General features: G+C 40.5%; 1 protein-coding gene across 7 annotated transcripts in view; it reads left to right on the top strand.

Annotated features, from left to right (window-relative positions):
• CDC42SE2 (CDC42 small effector 2) overlaps positions 1-13611 on the top strand; it is a 116131-nt gene that overhangs the window by 92941 nt on the left and 9579 nt on the right. The window contains exon 1 of one of the 7 annotated variants that reach the window (XM_032336816.1): positions 9026-10121. The exons of the other annotated variants lie outside the window; for them this stretch is intronic. Coding sequence (XP_032192707.1) covers positions 9916-10121 — 206 coding nt within the window. The 5' untranslated portion in view covers positions 9026-9915. Of the gene's footprint in view, positions 1-9025; positions 10122-13611 lie in introns of those variants that run through there. 7 annotated transcript variants of the gene reach the window in all.

Genomic DNA, 13611 nt, shown 5'->3' with positions numbered 1-13611 from the left:
TGAAACTAAGGTGTTCATTTTAGAGCAACTGTCAGTACGGTAGAGAAGGAAAGACTCGAGGACACAAAGATTCCCAGATGTGCTTTAGTAGGAGCTGTGGAACCTCGTGGAGTAAGACGACCTCCCTAGGAACATGAATTTCCTGCTGTTGCAGTAGCAGATTGTCTATCACATTTAGTAGGTGAAAGCGACAGGAATTTATTATGTATACTTAGAGGTCGGAAGTCCAATACAGGTCTCACTGTACTGAAATCAGTGGAGGCCATCTTATTAAATCATGTTTTTTTGTGCAAGATATACAAGGTGTTCTGCCAGTCTGAAGTTAGCTATGCTATGCATGCCTACACACATGCTTGCGTGTACCTTGTACAGAAAGTCTCAGGTGGATTGGTGGGGGTGGGGGGGCGGCAGCAGAAATCTCTCGTGTTGTAAAGGCTTTTATACTCAAAAGCTCTGAAAAATCTGTCATTAGTACTTAGAAAACAGATTTCAGATTATTTTTTAAACCTGTTTTGTGCTTCTGTTTTTCATACTTGCAATGTGTCACTTTAATCCAGATACTAACTTTAAATAGGAGAAAAAGAACTTCCCATGTTCTCTTCAGGTTTCTCACTGAGAGATAACAGCTAGTTCTGTCAGTTTTGCTTTTAGCCATTTCACCCTTGGAAGGTCACTATAAACTTGCTTAGAGATTGCTTTTAAAAAATTTTGGGGGGCACCTGGGTGGCTCAGTCATTAAACATCTGCCTTTGGCTCAGGTCATGATCCCAAGGTTCTGGGATCAAGCCCTACATGGGGCTCCTTGCCCAGCAGGGAGCTTGCTTCTCCCTCTTCCACTCCTCCTGCTTGTGCTCCCTCTCTCACTGCCTCTCTCTGTCAAATGAATAGATACAATCTTTAAAAAAAAATTGGTGGGGGGGTGCCTGGGTGGCTCAGGGGTTTAAAGCCTCTGCCTTTGGCTCGCATCATGATCCCGGGATCTGGGATCAAGCCACACATCGGGCTCGCTGCTCACCAGGGATCCTGCTTCCCCCCTCTCTCTCTCTGCCTGCCTCTCTGCCTACTTGTGATCTCTGTCAAATAAATAAAATCTTTAAAAAAAAAATTGGGGGTCTCCTTCAAACCTCTCATCTGTTACCAACTGCAAAATTTATAGTGAAAAGGGGGAAAGGTTAGTTATCTATTAAACTCTAAAGGGCAAAATAAGAGGTCTCTTCTTAGGATTGGATTTTGAGTTCATTTTCAGTAACCCACCATTGGTAAATATTTCTAGCATGAAATATCCTGCCTTTTGGTACTTTGAGAGAATCCCTTGCTTGTAACTCTAGCTGGGTGATAGGTAGTGTGGCTCTCATCTTTTATTGAAATGTCTCCTTAATATAAGCCCTTTGACCTGAGGGCTACTGCTGGCATTCCAGTGACTGTACCAAGATCTAGAAACCAGAGGAACAGAATTATCACTTATTGCCCCAGAGTAGAAGGTATAGTATAACTTGTATACTGAAAAGTCTTACTATTTTTGAAAGTTTTGACCTAACTATAAGAATATGGAATTTAAAGTAGGCTACTAGTTATTGAGGGCAGATTTTTTTTTCTTTTTAAAAGATTTTATTTATTTATTTGACAGAGAGAGATCACAGGTAGGCAGAGAGGCAGGCAGAGAGAGAGGAGGAAGCAGGCTCCCCACTGAGCAGAGACCCCGATGTGGGGCGTGATCCCAGGACCCTGGGATCATGACCTGAGCTTAAGGCAGAGGCTTTAACCCACTGAGCCACCCAGGCGCCCAGGGCAGATTTTTTTTGTTTTTTAAGGTCTCTGCAGTGTCTCACTTTTGGTTTCTCTTCACTTTGCACCTTAACCTATTAATGGGGTGGTTTTGGGTTATAATTTTATCAGACTTCCAGGGTGCCTGGATGGCTCAGTGGGTTAAAGCCTCTGCCTTCGGCTCAGGTCATGATCCCAGGGTCCTGGGATCGAGCCCCACATCGGGGGTCTCTGCTCAGTGGGGAGCCTGCTTCCTCCTCTCTCTCTGCCTGCCTCTCTGCCTACTTCTGATCTCTGTCTGCCAAATAAATAAATAAAATCTTTAAAAAAAAAAAATTCATCAGACTTCCATAGGTTGTTCTATCAGCTATATTACTAGTCATGGGAAAACTGGATCTGGCTTCTTAAACTTCTGTATCTTGGGCCTGGGGCACTGTTCTGACCCACCTCTGTCGCTTTCTTGATTCTTAGCACATTGGCTTCTTACTTTCTGACTGGAGGTGGGTGTTTTTCTTCATAGGAAACATGGTTGCCCTCAGGTTCAGGTTCATCACCTCAGTTTAACAACCATTAGGAGCAAAGGGCTTTTGCCTGCATTAGTCCTTCCCAGTGAAGGATTCTGGCACAATTTGTGTCGTATGCACACCCTTGGAATCAGGGTTGTGGACTATTGTCATTGGCAACCTATCAAAATGTATGGTTGGGTTTGGGAAGAGATGACTTCCTGAAAGGAAAGGAAGGAGACTGGTGTTTCCAGAACAAAAAATATGCAGAAAGAAATGGCATGTGTCCACTATAAAGATTTGTATTTATTTATGCACAAGAATAAATCTCACTTGGTCACTTTGGATATCTATTATTATTTCTGGTAAACATGTTAAAAATTGCCTTAAATCATTTAAGAACAATAAAAAAATTATTATTGTAAGTCTGGAATACCCTAAGCTACTATATGAAAAAAAGAAGTTACCCAAATCAGTAGAGTAGGAGCTAAGGGTATGAAATTGTAAACACAACTCTTTATCTTTTGGTAAATTGTAGCTTTACAGTCAGAAACTTGTATCTGGGGCGCCTGGGTGGCTCAGTGGGTTAAGCCGCTGCCTTCAGCTCAGGTCATGATCCCAGGGTCCTGGGATCGAGTCCCGCATCGGGCTCTCTGCTCAGCAGGAAGCCTGCTTCCCTCTCTCTCTCTCTCTGCCTGCCTCTCCATCTACTTGTGATTTCTCTCTGTCAAATAAATAATAAAAAAAAAAAAAAAAAAAGAAACTTGTATCTGTTTACCAAATACTGAAATAAACTTGGAGACTATTTTACATTGACAGAATAACTGAAGTGAAGAAGTAAAACAAGACTAAAGATCTAATGCTAGTTCTATAACTTTGGTGGTTTTAGCAAAGCTAAGGTCTGGTAAGCTCTTTTGACTTTTGTGCCATATTTAATAAATTTTGGTATGAAAGATAATAAAAGATAGAGGCCTCCAATGTTATCTTACACAGTTTATTCATATGTTTTTCACCCCCTTTCCGTTAAATTTCTAAGTGTTGTGTCATTTTGAGCAGTGTATTGAAACTCATTAGATACATGTTGATGGATTAATGGGTAATAAAATCTTGTGAGGAATCATATATTTTTGTATATTTTAAGTGACAATAACAGTGCTTATTTTTCCAGAGTTGCTTTTTTATGTCTGATTAGTGGAAAAACTTTTCTTGCTCTGTTTTGTTTTCCTTACTATTAATAGAGTATAGGCACCTGGGTGGCTCAGATGGTTAAGCCTCTGTCTTCAGCTCAGGTCATAATCTTGGGGTCCTGGGATTGCGTCCTGCATCGGGCTCCCTGCTTATTGGGGAGCCTGCTTCTCCCTCTGCCCCCCCCTCTCTCTGTCTTTCATGAATAAATAAATAAAATCTTTTTAAAAAAAAAAAGGAAAAAAAATAGAGTATAACATACTATATTTACATACTATCTTCAAAGTTCGTTTGACTCATCAGTGAAAGGGCTCATGGACACAGATGGGAGATAGTAGATTGGGTAGGTCAAATCATCAGCGATACCTGTAAATAGGTTTTTATGACCTCTGTATAATCATCCTGGTATGCTTATGATTTATCAAATCATTATTCAAATAAAACCATGACTCATGCTGGAAGTGTGTTGTAGAAAACTTGGTTAGGATCCACAGGTAGGGAATTAAAATGGTTAGGGGTAATTCGTAGGAGAAAACAATGGAGCTATTTCCCTCTGTGAGATAGGGATAGGCTCTTCTCTTCCCCTACAATTTTGAGATGTAACTGATATATAACATTATATTTGTTTAAGGTATACAGTGTAAAGGATTTGATGTACATATATGCAGTTGACCCTCTAACAGTGCAGAGGTAGAGACAGATCCCCCACATAATCGAAAATCCATGTATGACTTTTGACTCCTTTAAGACTTAACTGCTAATGGTCTACTGTTGATCAGAAGCCTTACTGATAACATAAATAATTAACATATACTTTGTATGTTATCTCTATTATATATTGTACCTTTATAATAAGGAAAAAAGAAAATATTATTAAGAAGATCTTTAGGAAGAGAAAATACATTGATAGTACCATACTATATGTATCGGACAATCTCCACATATAAGTGGACCTGCACAGTTCAAACCTCCTGTTAATCAAGGGTCTGCTGTATTGCAAAGTGATTACCATGGTAAGTCCAGCTAATAGCCATCACCTCATATTAGCTACAGATGTTTGTTTCCTGAGATGAGAATTTTTAACATCTACTGTTTCAGCAACAATCAAATACACAATACAGGATCATTAACTGTGCTGTACACTGGGTCATCCACCATGCTGCTCTGTAGTACATCTCCAGAACTTAATATCTTGTAACTGGCAGTTTGTATCTTTTGACCACTTTTACCCATTTCCCCTACCCCCCCTAACCTGACTGCCTCTGAAAAACTGGTATGTTCTCTGGTTCTGTAAGTTTGGTGTTTTTTTTTTTTTTTTTTTTTTTAAAAATTGCTTATATAAGTGAGATCATAAGGTAATTGTTTTTCTCTAACTTCATTTAGCATGCCTTCCTTCCAGGTTCACCTATGTTGTTGTGAATGGTAGGATTTCCTTCCTTTTTAATGGCAGAGTAATCATGTGTATGCATAATACATCTTTGTGTTCTGTCCCTCCATCATCAGTGGATGCTTAGGTTGTTTCCATGCCTTTTGGCTATTATAAATATATTGCAGTGAACATGAAAGCACATATCTTTTGGAGCTAGTCATATTGTTTCCAACAAATATATACCCAGTAGTAGAATTGGGGGATCATATGGTAGTTTTAATTTTTTAGGAACCTCTGAACTGTTTTCTATAGGAGCTAACCCTAGTTAACATTCTCACCAGCAGTGTGCTAGGGTTTCCTTTTATTTCCATTCCTGCAAACATGTGCTATTTCTTGTCTTTTTTTTTTTTTTTAAGATTTTATTTATTTATTTGACAGAGATCACAGGCAGAGAGGCAGGCAGAGAGAGAGGAGAAAGCAGGCTCCCTGCTGAGCAGAGAGCCTGATGCGGGGCTTGATGTGGGGCTCGATCCCAGGACCCTGAGATCATGACTGGAGCCGAAGGCAAAGGCTTTAACCCACTGAGCTACCCAGGAACCCTATTTCTTATCTTTTTGATGGTAGACATTCTAACAGGCATGAGGTAATACCTTACTGTGGTTTGAATTGCATTTCCCTGATAATTCCTAATGTTGAGTACCTTCCCATTTACCTGTTGGTCATCTGTATGTTTTGTTTAGAGAAGTATCTGTTGAGATTCTCCACACAATTTTTAGCCAGGTTGTTTGTTTTTTGGCTGTTGTATGAGTTCTTTATGTATTTTGTTATTAGCCCCTCATATATAATTTGCAAATAATTTGTTTCATTCTGTAGGTTGCCATTTAATTTGTTGACAGTTTCCTTTGCTGGGCAAAGGCTTTTTGGTTTCATGCAGTCCCACTTATTTTTTATTGTTTTTCCTTTTGGTGTCAAATGCAAAAAATTACTGCTAAGACCACAGTTTCCAAGAGTTTATCCCCTATGTTTTTCTCTAGGAGTTTTATGGTTTCAGGTGATTTTTATTTATTTATTTATTTTTAAAGATTTTGTTTGTTTATTTGACAGAGAGGCAGGCAGAGACAGAGGGGGAGAAGCAGGCTCCCTGCTGAGCAGAGTGCCCAATGTGGGGCTCAATTCCGGGACTCTGAAACCATGACCTGAGCCAAAGGCAGAGGCTTAACCCACTGAGCCACCCAGGCACCCCAAGTTGTTTATTTTTAATGAGAAAAACCATTCAACCTAATGGCTTTCTAAGTAATTAAAAAAACAAAGATTGTAATATTTTATTCAGGGAGTATAACAGGTGAACAAGTGAGAGTATAATTCATAGACTTGAGCAAAGGTCAAGGTACACTAAGTGAGAGTTGGCCAGAGGCCCTGAGATTTGAAGGCAATATTAAAATGTCACATTCTGCTATTCAAGGTATTAGCAATTGAGTTCTTGTGTTTAAAGTGCTTAGAAATAGGCGTGACATGTGGTATGGCTCTTAAGTATTAGCCATTATTCATTTTAAAATATGCAGCTGTAAGTCTTTAAAGCCACTGTTTCTAAACCATGGAGCCATCAGCATCACTTGGACTATTGTTAGACAAGCAGATTCCTGGCCTTTCCCCAACACTGCTGGATTTAAAATTCTGCAAGTGAGCTCTCCAGCCTGCATTTTAACAAACTCTCCAAGAATTCTGATGTGCACAAAGTTTGAGAACAACTGCTATTGAGGTTCTACCCAATCTAAAACCAAAATAGTGATGCCAGTTGAGCTCTAAATACAGCATTACTGTGAGGCAGAGGGGGAAAAAAGCCATCAGATGAGCGATTTTTTGCGCAGAAATTAAACTCCACTAGAATTTGCATTACCCGTCTCCCCCTTTAAACGTGTTCCATATAAAGTAGGTGCTTGAAAAACATTTGGTCTGGATACTGGATAAGACTAGTAGGTTTTAGAAAACTGAGCTGAAATTGTTTCTTTATAAGCCGTTTATCATACAGCAGCCATTTATTTTCTATTTTTTGTCAGGCATGTTATGGTCCTAGAAGAATGTGTACTATGGTAGGAAAATCAAACTACAAGTAAACTATTTTGGTGTTTTAAGTGCTGTCATAGAAATATGAGCCTTGTTCTCTGAATGCTCAGATCATGGATTAATCAATGACCACAACTTATGAGACTGAGTTTGAGCTGGGTCTTAAGGAATGATAGCCAGTTGCTAAGTGGAGTAGGTTTGGGGTGAGAGCGTTGGTACATTACTACTGTAAAAGTCGTTTCTGTTTTTTGTGTGAGTGAAGACCGACTTTTCCTTTTCTACAAAGAATGTTAAATCCATTTTTATAGCTTTTGTTATTCAGTTTTTTTCCGTTGTATGAACTGGTTGGACAGTTGGAGGCCTCTCAAAGTCACCTCATGTATCCAGGGAATCACTGTCAGTAGTCTCATAGAAAAAAGTAACTATTTGCTTTAGAAATGCCTGTTGCCTAGTCATACTGTCAATATTTCAAAAAAATAAAACCTCCTTCAGAGGCTCTCAGAGTTTGTTTTTGGTGCCCTTAACACTTGAGTAACGTTTTTCATGGCACCTCTAGGCCAAGAGAAATTCTTTACAGATTTGGTAACTAGTTTTGTGCAGACAACGTAATAAACACTATGTCCTAACATTTTGGTCGACTTTAAAAATACAACAAAAGAAAAATGAATTTCTTTTTTTCCTTCTGATACAATCAGGGTGGCTTACAGGATGTGGATGTTAGGTATTACATAACTCCTCAAACCATGGAATCAGAATGAAGACCACTACCCTCTCTTCTAGTTCCATGTTATCTTTTGTACAGTACTTGGGTTCTTATCACAGCACTCTAGAAAGCACCGCTCTGCAGACATGTGCCGTTAAAAAGAGTGGGTGCTGTCATTGTAGCTGGAGTGGAGGGCTGCTGGAGCACCTAGCTCTAGCAGTACCAAGCAGACCAGGTCTGCAAAATCCACAGACCACTAGAAGAGTGGTGGTAAAAAGGAATTTATTTCAATGAGTCCCAGCACTGGGAAGACAGTGGACTAATATCTCAAAGACTGTCCAGAGTCCCGAAAATGTCTCCAGGTTTACGTAAGGAAAATGTGAGACAGAGGTGGTTGAGTTCATGCACCGGGTGGGCAGTGAAGGTCAAGTTGACCATTGTCTTATAGTCTGTTAGGAGGGTCTTACCTGTTCAGGGCAGTCCTTACTGCTTAAGGGAGTAGTTTCCATTCTGCAGGGTCTTTTGCTTGAGTTAAGAGATAAACTGGAAAGAAAAACTTAATCAATTAAAAAGTACTCATTGGAGTCCCAGTGTTGGTAGCTGAAGTTCTTTCATGATATTGAAATTTTGAATTATCTTGCTTTACTAGTTCACACAGTATCATACATAAGTTGAGTATCATTGTGTTTCCCTCAAATTGAATATACTGTGTGGGGCTCGTGGATATTTGCTGGGGATCATGGGTATATTTGATAAGATACATAGGCTGGGATATACTTTGTCTAGGTCACCAAGTTAAGTCAGTAGCATATCTTTCTTTTTCAGTTGTTCATTTACTTAGGCTGCCCTGGTGTGATTCCTGTCTTAAAGCCTAAAGGTACCAGCTTTTTTCACTGCCCCAAATGGCAGGCACATTAATTTTTCTTGTAAGTTTATTTTTTTTGTGTGATCTTGACACTGAACATGTGGCTTAAAACTCAAGACCCCGAGATCAAGTCACATGCTCTTTGAGCCCACCAGGCACCCTGGCATATTCATTTTCTATTCACTGTGTCCATTTCTAGAAGTACCTTCCTGTGCTCTTACCTAAAGCCTCCTGTTACCCTGTGGACCCTGGCCCTGAATTGCTCCTCAGTGGCATGTGTTTGTGCACTAAATTGCCCAGACAGAAGTCCTAGAGGAAGTTTGAACTTTTAAGTGATCACTTAAGTGATAAAGTAATCACTGTTTTTCTAGAAGCTCTATTTAGTTAATATTCAAGAAATCTGGGGGAGTTAGTGAATTTATTTTATTTTTGGGGGGAGTGTTTATATTACTGCAGAAATGCATTCGAAAAATTATGACTTAAAAACATGAATTGTTGAGGCATGTGGGTGGCTCAGTCAGATGAGTGTCCAACTCTTTATATCAACTCCAGTCTTGATCTCAGGGTCATGAGTTCAAGCCCTGTGTTGGGCTCCACACTGTTATTACTATTACTTCATAAATTTATTCATTCATAAAAAGTTCTTTTGATGAATTGCTGTACACTATGTACTGGACCTCGTGGATTCACATTTTATGTGGCAACCTATATAGGAACACATCTCCCATCCAGGGGACAGTTTAAATTGAGTGTGAGATGCCAATTTACTTTGGTAGGTAAACATGTGGTCCCGGAATACTGAGGGGCCATAACCCCAGACTCAAGGGTGTAAGGGAGGCAGGACTGGGTTAGTGAAATTAAAGGCAGTCGGAAAGATTCTTCCAGGAGGAGTACTGGAAGGGCACAGTGTATGTAGGAAACCTGAAATAGCAGATGAAAGCTTAGAATGCTTGAAGGAATGTAGTTAAAGATGAAGTTGGCAAGAAAGACAGGATTCCCATAGGCTCTGGGGTTTTGAATTTATCCTGGAAGTTTTGGGAAGCCATTGAGTGATTTGAAATGGATGAGTAACATGATCGGTTTTGTAGTTGAGAATGGTATGTCTAGATTTAGGTGAAGCATTTTGGGAGGGGAAAGGAGGTTGGAAGCAAGTTAGTGAGGGGCTCCTGTAGGGAGGCAGGGGAGAGGCTCAGGGGCCTGAAATAAGGCTGTGACACTAATGTGGGGACCGAGAGAGGAAGTGGGCTGACTCCACAGGATGTTTTGCTAATTGGATGTGACCATGTGTGAGAGAGAAGACGCAGTGAGTGAGGGATAGCCCTCCAACCTGACTGGAAATACTGGCAGAAATGTTGTTTACCAAACAGGGACTGGAGAGGGGCGTGGGCTTCACGAAGGTTATGTATTCAGTGTTGGACTCAGGAAGCGTGCATGTCCTCTGGATTTGTCAGTAAGCAGTTGAATGTATAGTCTCAAGCCCAGAAAAGTAGAAAAGAGGCCAATAGTCATCAGTTTAGCCTTAATAAGATGTGCAGGAGGGAAGAGGAATGTTGGTTTACACAAAATAAACAGTAGCACAGAAATGGAAATAGGAGGAGAAAGAAGTGAGAAACCCAAGAAGAGGGATCTATTGGAAGGAGAATTTCGGAGTAATTCTTTCTCCAAATGGTATGTTCCAGGGTGTTTTCTTGTTTTGTTTTTTGTTTTTTTTAGGATTTATTTAGTTTAGAGAGTGTATGCATGTGTGCACGTGGGGAAGGACAGAAGGAAAGAATCTCAAGCACATGCCCCCCTGAGCTCGCCGAGCCTGCCGTGGGGCTCGGTCTCATGACTGAAGCTGAAATCAAGAGTCTGACGTTTAATAGACTGAGCCACTCAGGTGCCCTTTCCATTTTGTGTGTGTGTGTGTATGTGTGTTTTTAAGATTTTTAAAATTTATTTATTTGACAAAGATCACAGAGAGAGAGGAGGAAGCAGGCTCCCTCCTAAGCAGAGAGCCTGATGCGGGGCGCGATCCCAGGACCCTGGGGTCATGACCTGAGCCGAAGGCAGAGTCTTAACCCACTGAGCCACCCAGGCGCCCCTGTTTTTTGAAATAAATATTTGACTAGTAATTTTCAGGTTTCATACTAGATGCCTAGATGGATATAGTATCCTTACAAGCCCAGCATCAGTTCTCCCCCTCCTCTGTGATACAGGAGCCATAGTTGAAGCTGCTGACCCCTTTCTCTTGGGGACACGTGACGTGTGCTGCTCCTCAGAGAATGCTGTCCTTCAGCAGTGATTGGTTGAGTTCAAGAGTTTGGCTCAGGGAAGACATTCTCTGGATGAGAGGGGTTGTTTCAAGACAGGGCTTAGAACTCAGATGCCAGGGGAAGTTTTGTGGAGACCTCGGGGGAAATTTGCCTTGTTTTTTATAAAGCACTATTTTTCTCTATGTCTGTAAACACAGATGGAAGGCCTTAGATTGCTGCAACTCTGTTGGCTACTAGCCTGAGGCTGAAACTGACAGGAGGGCAGAGCTGAGAACACTGCAGAGAAACCTTGTGGAAGCTCTGAGTACACCAAACACCTTGCCACTGGGCCTTACTGCTTAAGCTGTTTTTTTCAGTTGTAATTTTTTTTCAGAGAAAAAACATGCGATGGGAGTGCATGAGTGATGCAAATGAATGGCACAAACTAAATTGATACTGTAGCTGTTAGCCAAATACTATATGGTAGCTCTGCAGTGTAGTTTTCAAAAACTTAAAATAGATCTTCTAATACTTTTGGGAGGAAGACAGGAAGTAGGGAATGATGTTAGAATTGTGTCAGAAAGAATGAGGACAAAACTCAGTTCTGGTGGAAATCAGAAAAGATGAAGTGTTGATGATTCATTCTCATATTACACAGTTTTTACTTTTAAGCAGTACTTGCTAGGTTTTTGTGTAAAGGTGTAAGTAGGAGAGAACTCACATCTTCTTAAAAAACTTATTTTGAAAAACTTGTTAGAAAATTACCAAATATACACAGAAATAGAGGGAAGAGACACCCCCCCCCCCCATGTACGTAGACACAGCTTCAGAGTTGTCAGCAGAGGGCATCCTTTTATACTGTCAAATCCTTCCCCTAGTTGGAGAATGTTAAGCAAATTCTGGACATCACATTTCATCCCAAAATACTTCAGTATGGGGCACCTGGCAGGCTCTGTTGGTAGAGCATGCGACTCTTGCTTTCTGGGTCATGAGTTCGAGCCCCATGTTGGGTATAAAGATTACTTAAAAATGATAGCTTAAAAGAAATTTTCATGATGTATCTGTAAGATTAAACCACTTTACTGAGGGATCATTGACATTGAGTAAATATGAAGAGACATTTTCCCTAATCTTATCCCTACCCCAACTAAAATCCTTGATCTTATGTAGAATAATAGTATTTCAAGGATGGCAAGAATTATTCAGAAGGTTGACGGTCTTAATAGAGTACCTTATAAAGAGCAGAGTGTTTCCAGGAAAAACGATGACTCTGCTACTGACAACAGTTAATACGCATCAGAGTGAGTGCACCATTTCCTGTTTTTCTTTGCAGAGGCCCAACTCTGGAATTCCCCTTGTTTGCCCATGATTTAAATCTTCTCTGTCTTGTATTCTTAATACAACATACCACAGAAGTGTCCTATTATTTAAGTGTCCGTAGTGACTGAAAAATAGTACATTTTTGTATTTTGAAATATGTAATTATACTTAGCATCTAGGTTAATAAACAATACAAACCCAAAGAACATCTTAACCTGTGTCTAGATCTGTCCTTTGTACCCTCCCTGGAATTTACCATGTTGATGGTCATTTTACTTTCAGACTCTTTCACTGAATATTACCAGAAATTAACCTTCAGATCAAGTCTTTCTCATCTTTTTTTTAAAGATTTTATTTATTTATTTGACAGAGAGAGAAATCACAAGCAGGCAGAGAGGCAGGCAGAGAGAGAGAAGGAAGCAGGCTCCCTGCTGAGCAGAGAGCCCGTTGCGGGACTCGATCCCAGGACCCTGGGATCATGACCTGAGCCGAAGGCAGCGGCTTTAACCCACTGAGCCACCCAGGCGCCCCAAGTCTTTCTCATCTTAAAGGGAAAGATTAAGTCCTCTTTTCAGCTCAGCCCATTCTTTCTTGTCCTTATCCAGATAGATGGCCAGACTGTGTCCAGTTGTGTTCGATGTTCCATTTCCTGCCTCTTGCACACTCGTACGGCTCTTCAGAAGTCCTTCACTCTTACCCCTCCATAGGCATTCTTTTCAGTCTTTATCTGACCTCTCACCTGCTTTTAGTTGTGTTTGCCTGAACCCTCCATGACACCTTGAAGAGAACACACACCAGATTTTCCTCCTCCCTTTCAGGCTTTTTTTTTTTTTTAAAGCCTCCTTTGATGGCTAATTTTTCTCCACTTGATGGTGGGGTGCACTTTCCTTCTTTATTGTGCTGGTGAGACTTGATTTCTTTTGTCAGAATCCTATATCCATGTATCCAGCTTGCCCTCTTGATAACTTTACTTGGATGTCTCAGACATAACTCAAAGTCCGTGCGTCTTAAGCACTTTCATCATCTTCCTAAAGCCTGGCCCTCCTCCAGTGTTACCTGCCCCTGTGAATTGTGTACATTCTTCTCAGATGGGAAATCTGTGCATCTTTCTTAACTTACGCTGCTCCTTACTTCTCAAATCCAGTCAACAACCAAATGCTATTGATTTTACCCACTGAGTGCCTCTTAAATCTACCTAGTTCTTTCCACCTCAGCTGCTGTAATTGAATCCAAATAATCTCTTTCCACCAACATTACTGTAATGACTTCTTTGGCTCCTCCAGCCTTCCTGCCAGCTGCATATTGTAGACTGGACTTTAAAAACCAACTTGTCCTGGAGCATGTGGGTGGCTCAGTCTGTTAAGCATCTGACTTCTGCTTTTCCCTCTCCCTCTGCCCCTCCCCTGTTCATTTTCTCTCACTGCCCCCCCCCCAATAAATCTTAAAAACAACAACAAAACCTGTCATATCATTAGGGAAGAAACCTTTAACCTCTGTACTTTAAATTGATGTCAGATTAATAGCACAAAGAAACCTTCCAAAATCAAAGGGGAAAACCTCTTAACTCAGTGAAGTTGAAGTTAAAATGTATTCACTGTTTTCAG

This window comes from Mustela erminea, chromosome 3 (assembly GCF_009829155.1).
Source record: "Mustela erminea isolate mMusErm1 chromosome 3, mMusErm1.Pri, whole genome shotgun sequence".
NCBI lineage: Eukaryota > Metazoa > Chordata > Mammalia > Carnivora > Mustelidae > Mustela > Mustela erminea.
The sequence above is the reverse complement of the archived record's forward strand: the minus strand, read 5'-3'. Positions and strand labels throughout refer to the sequence as shown.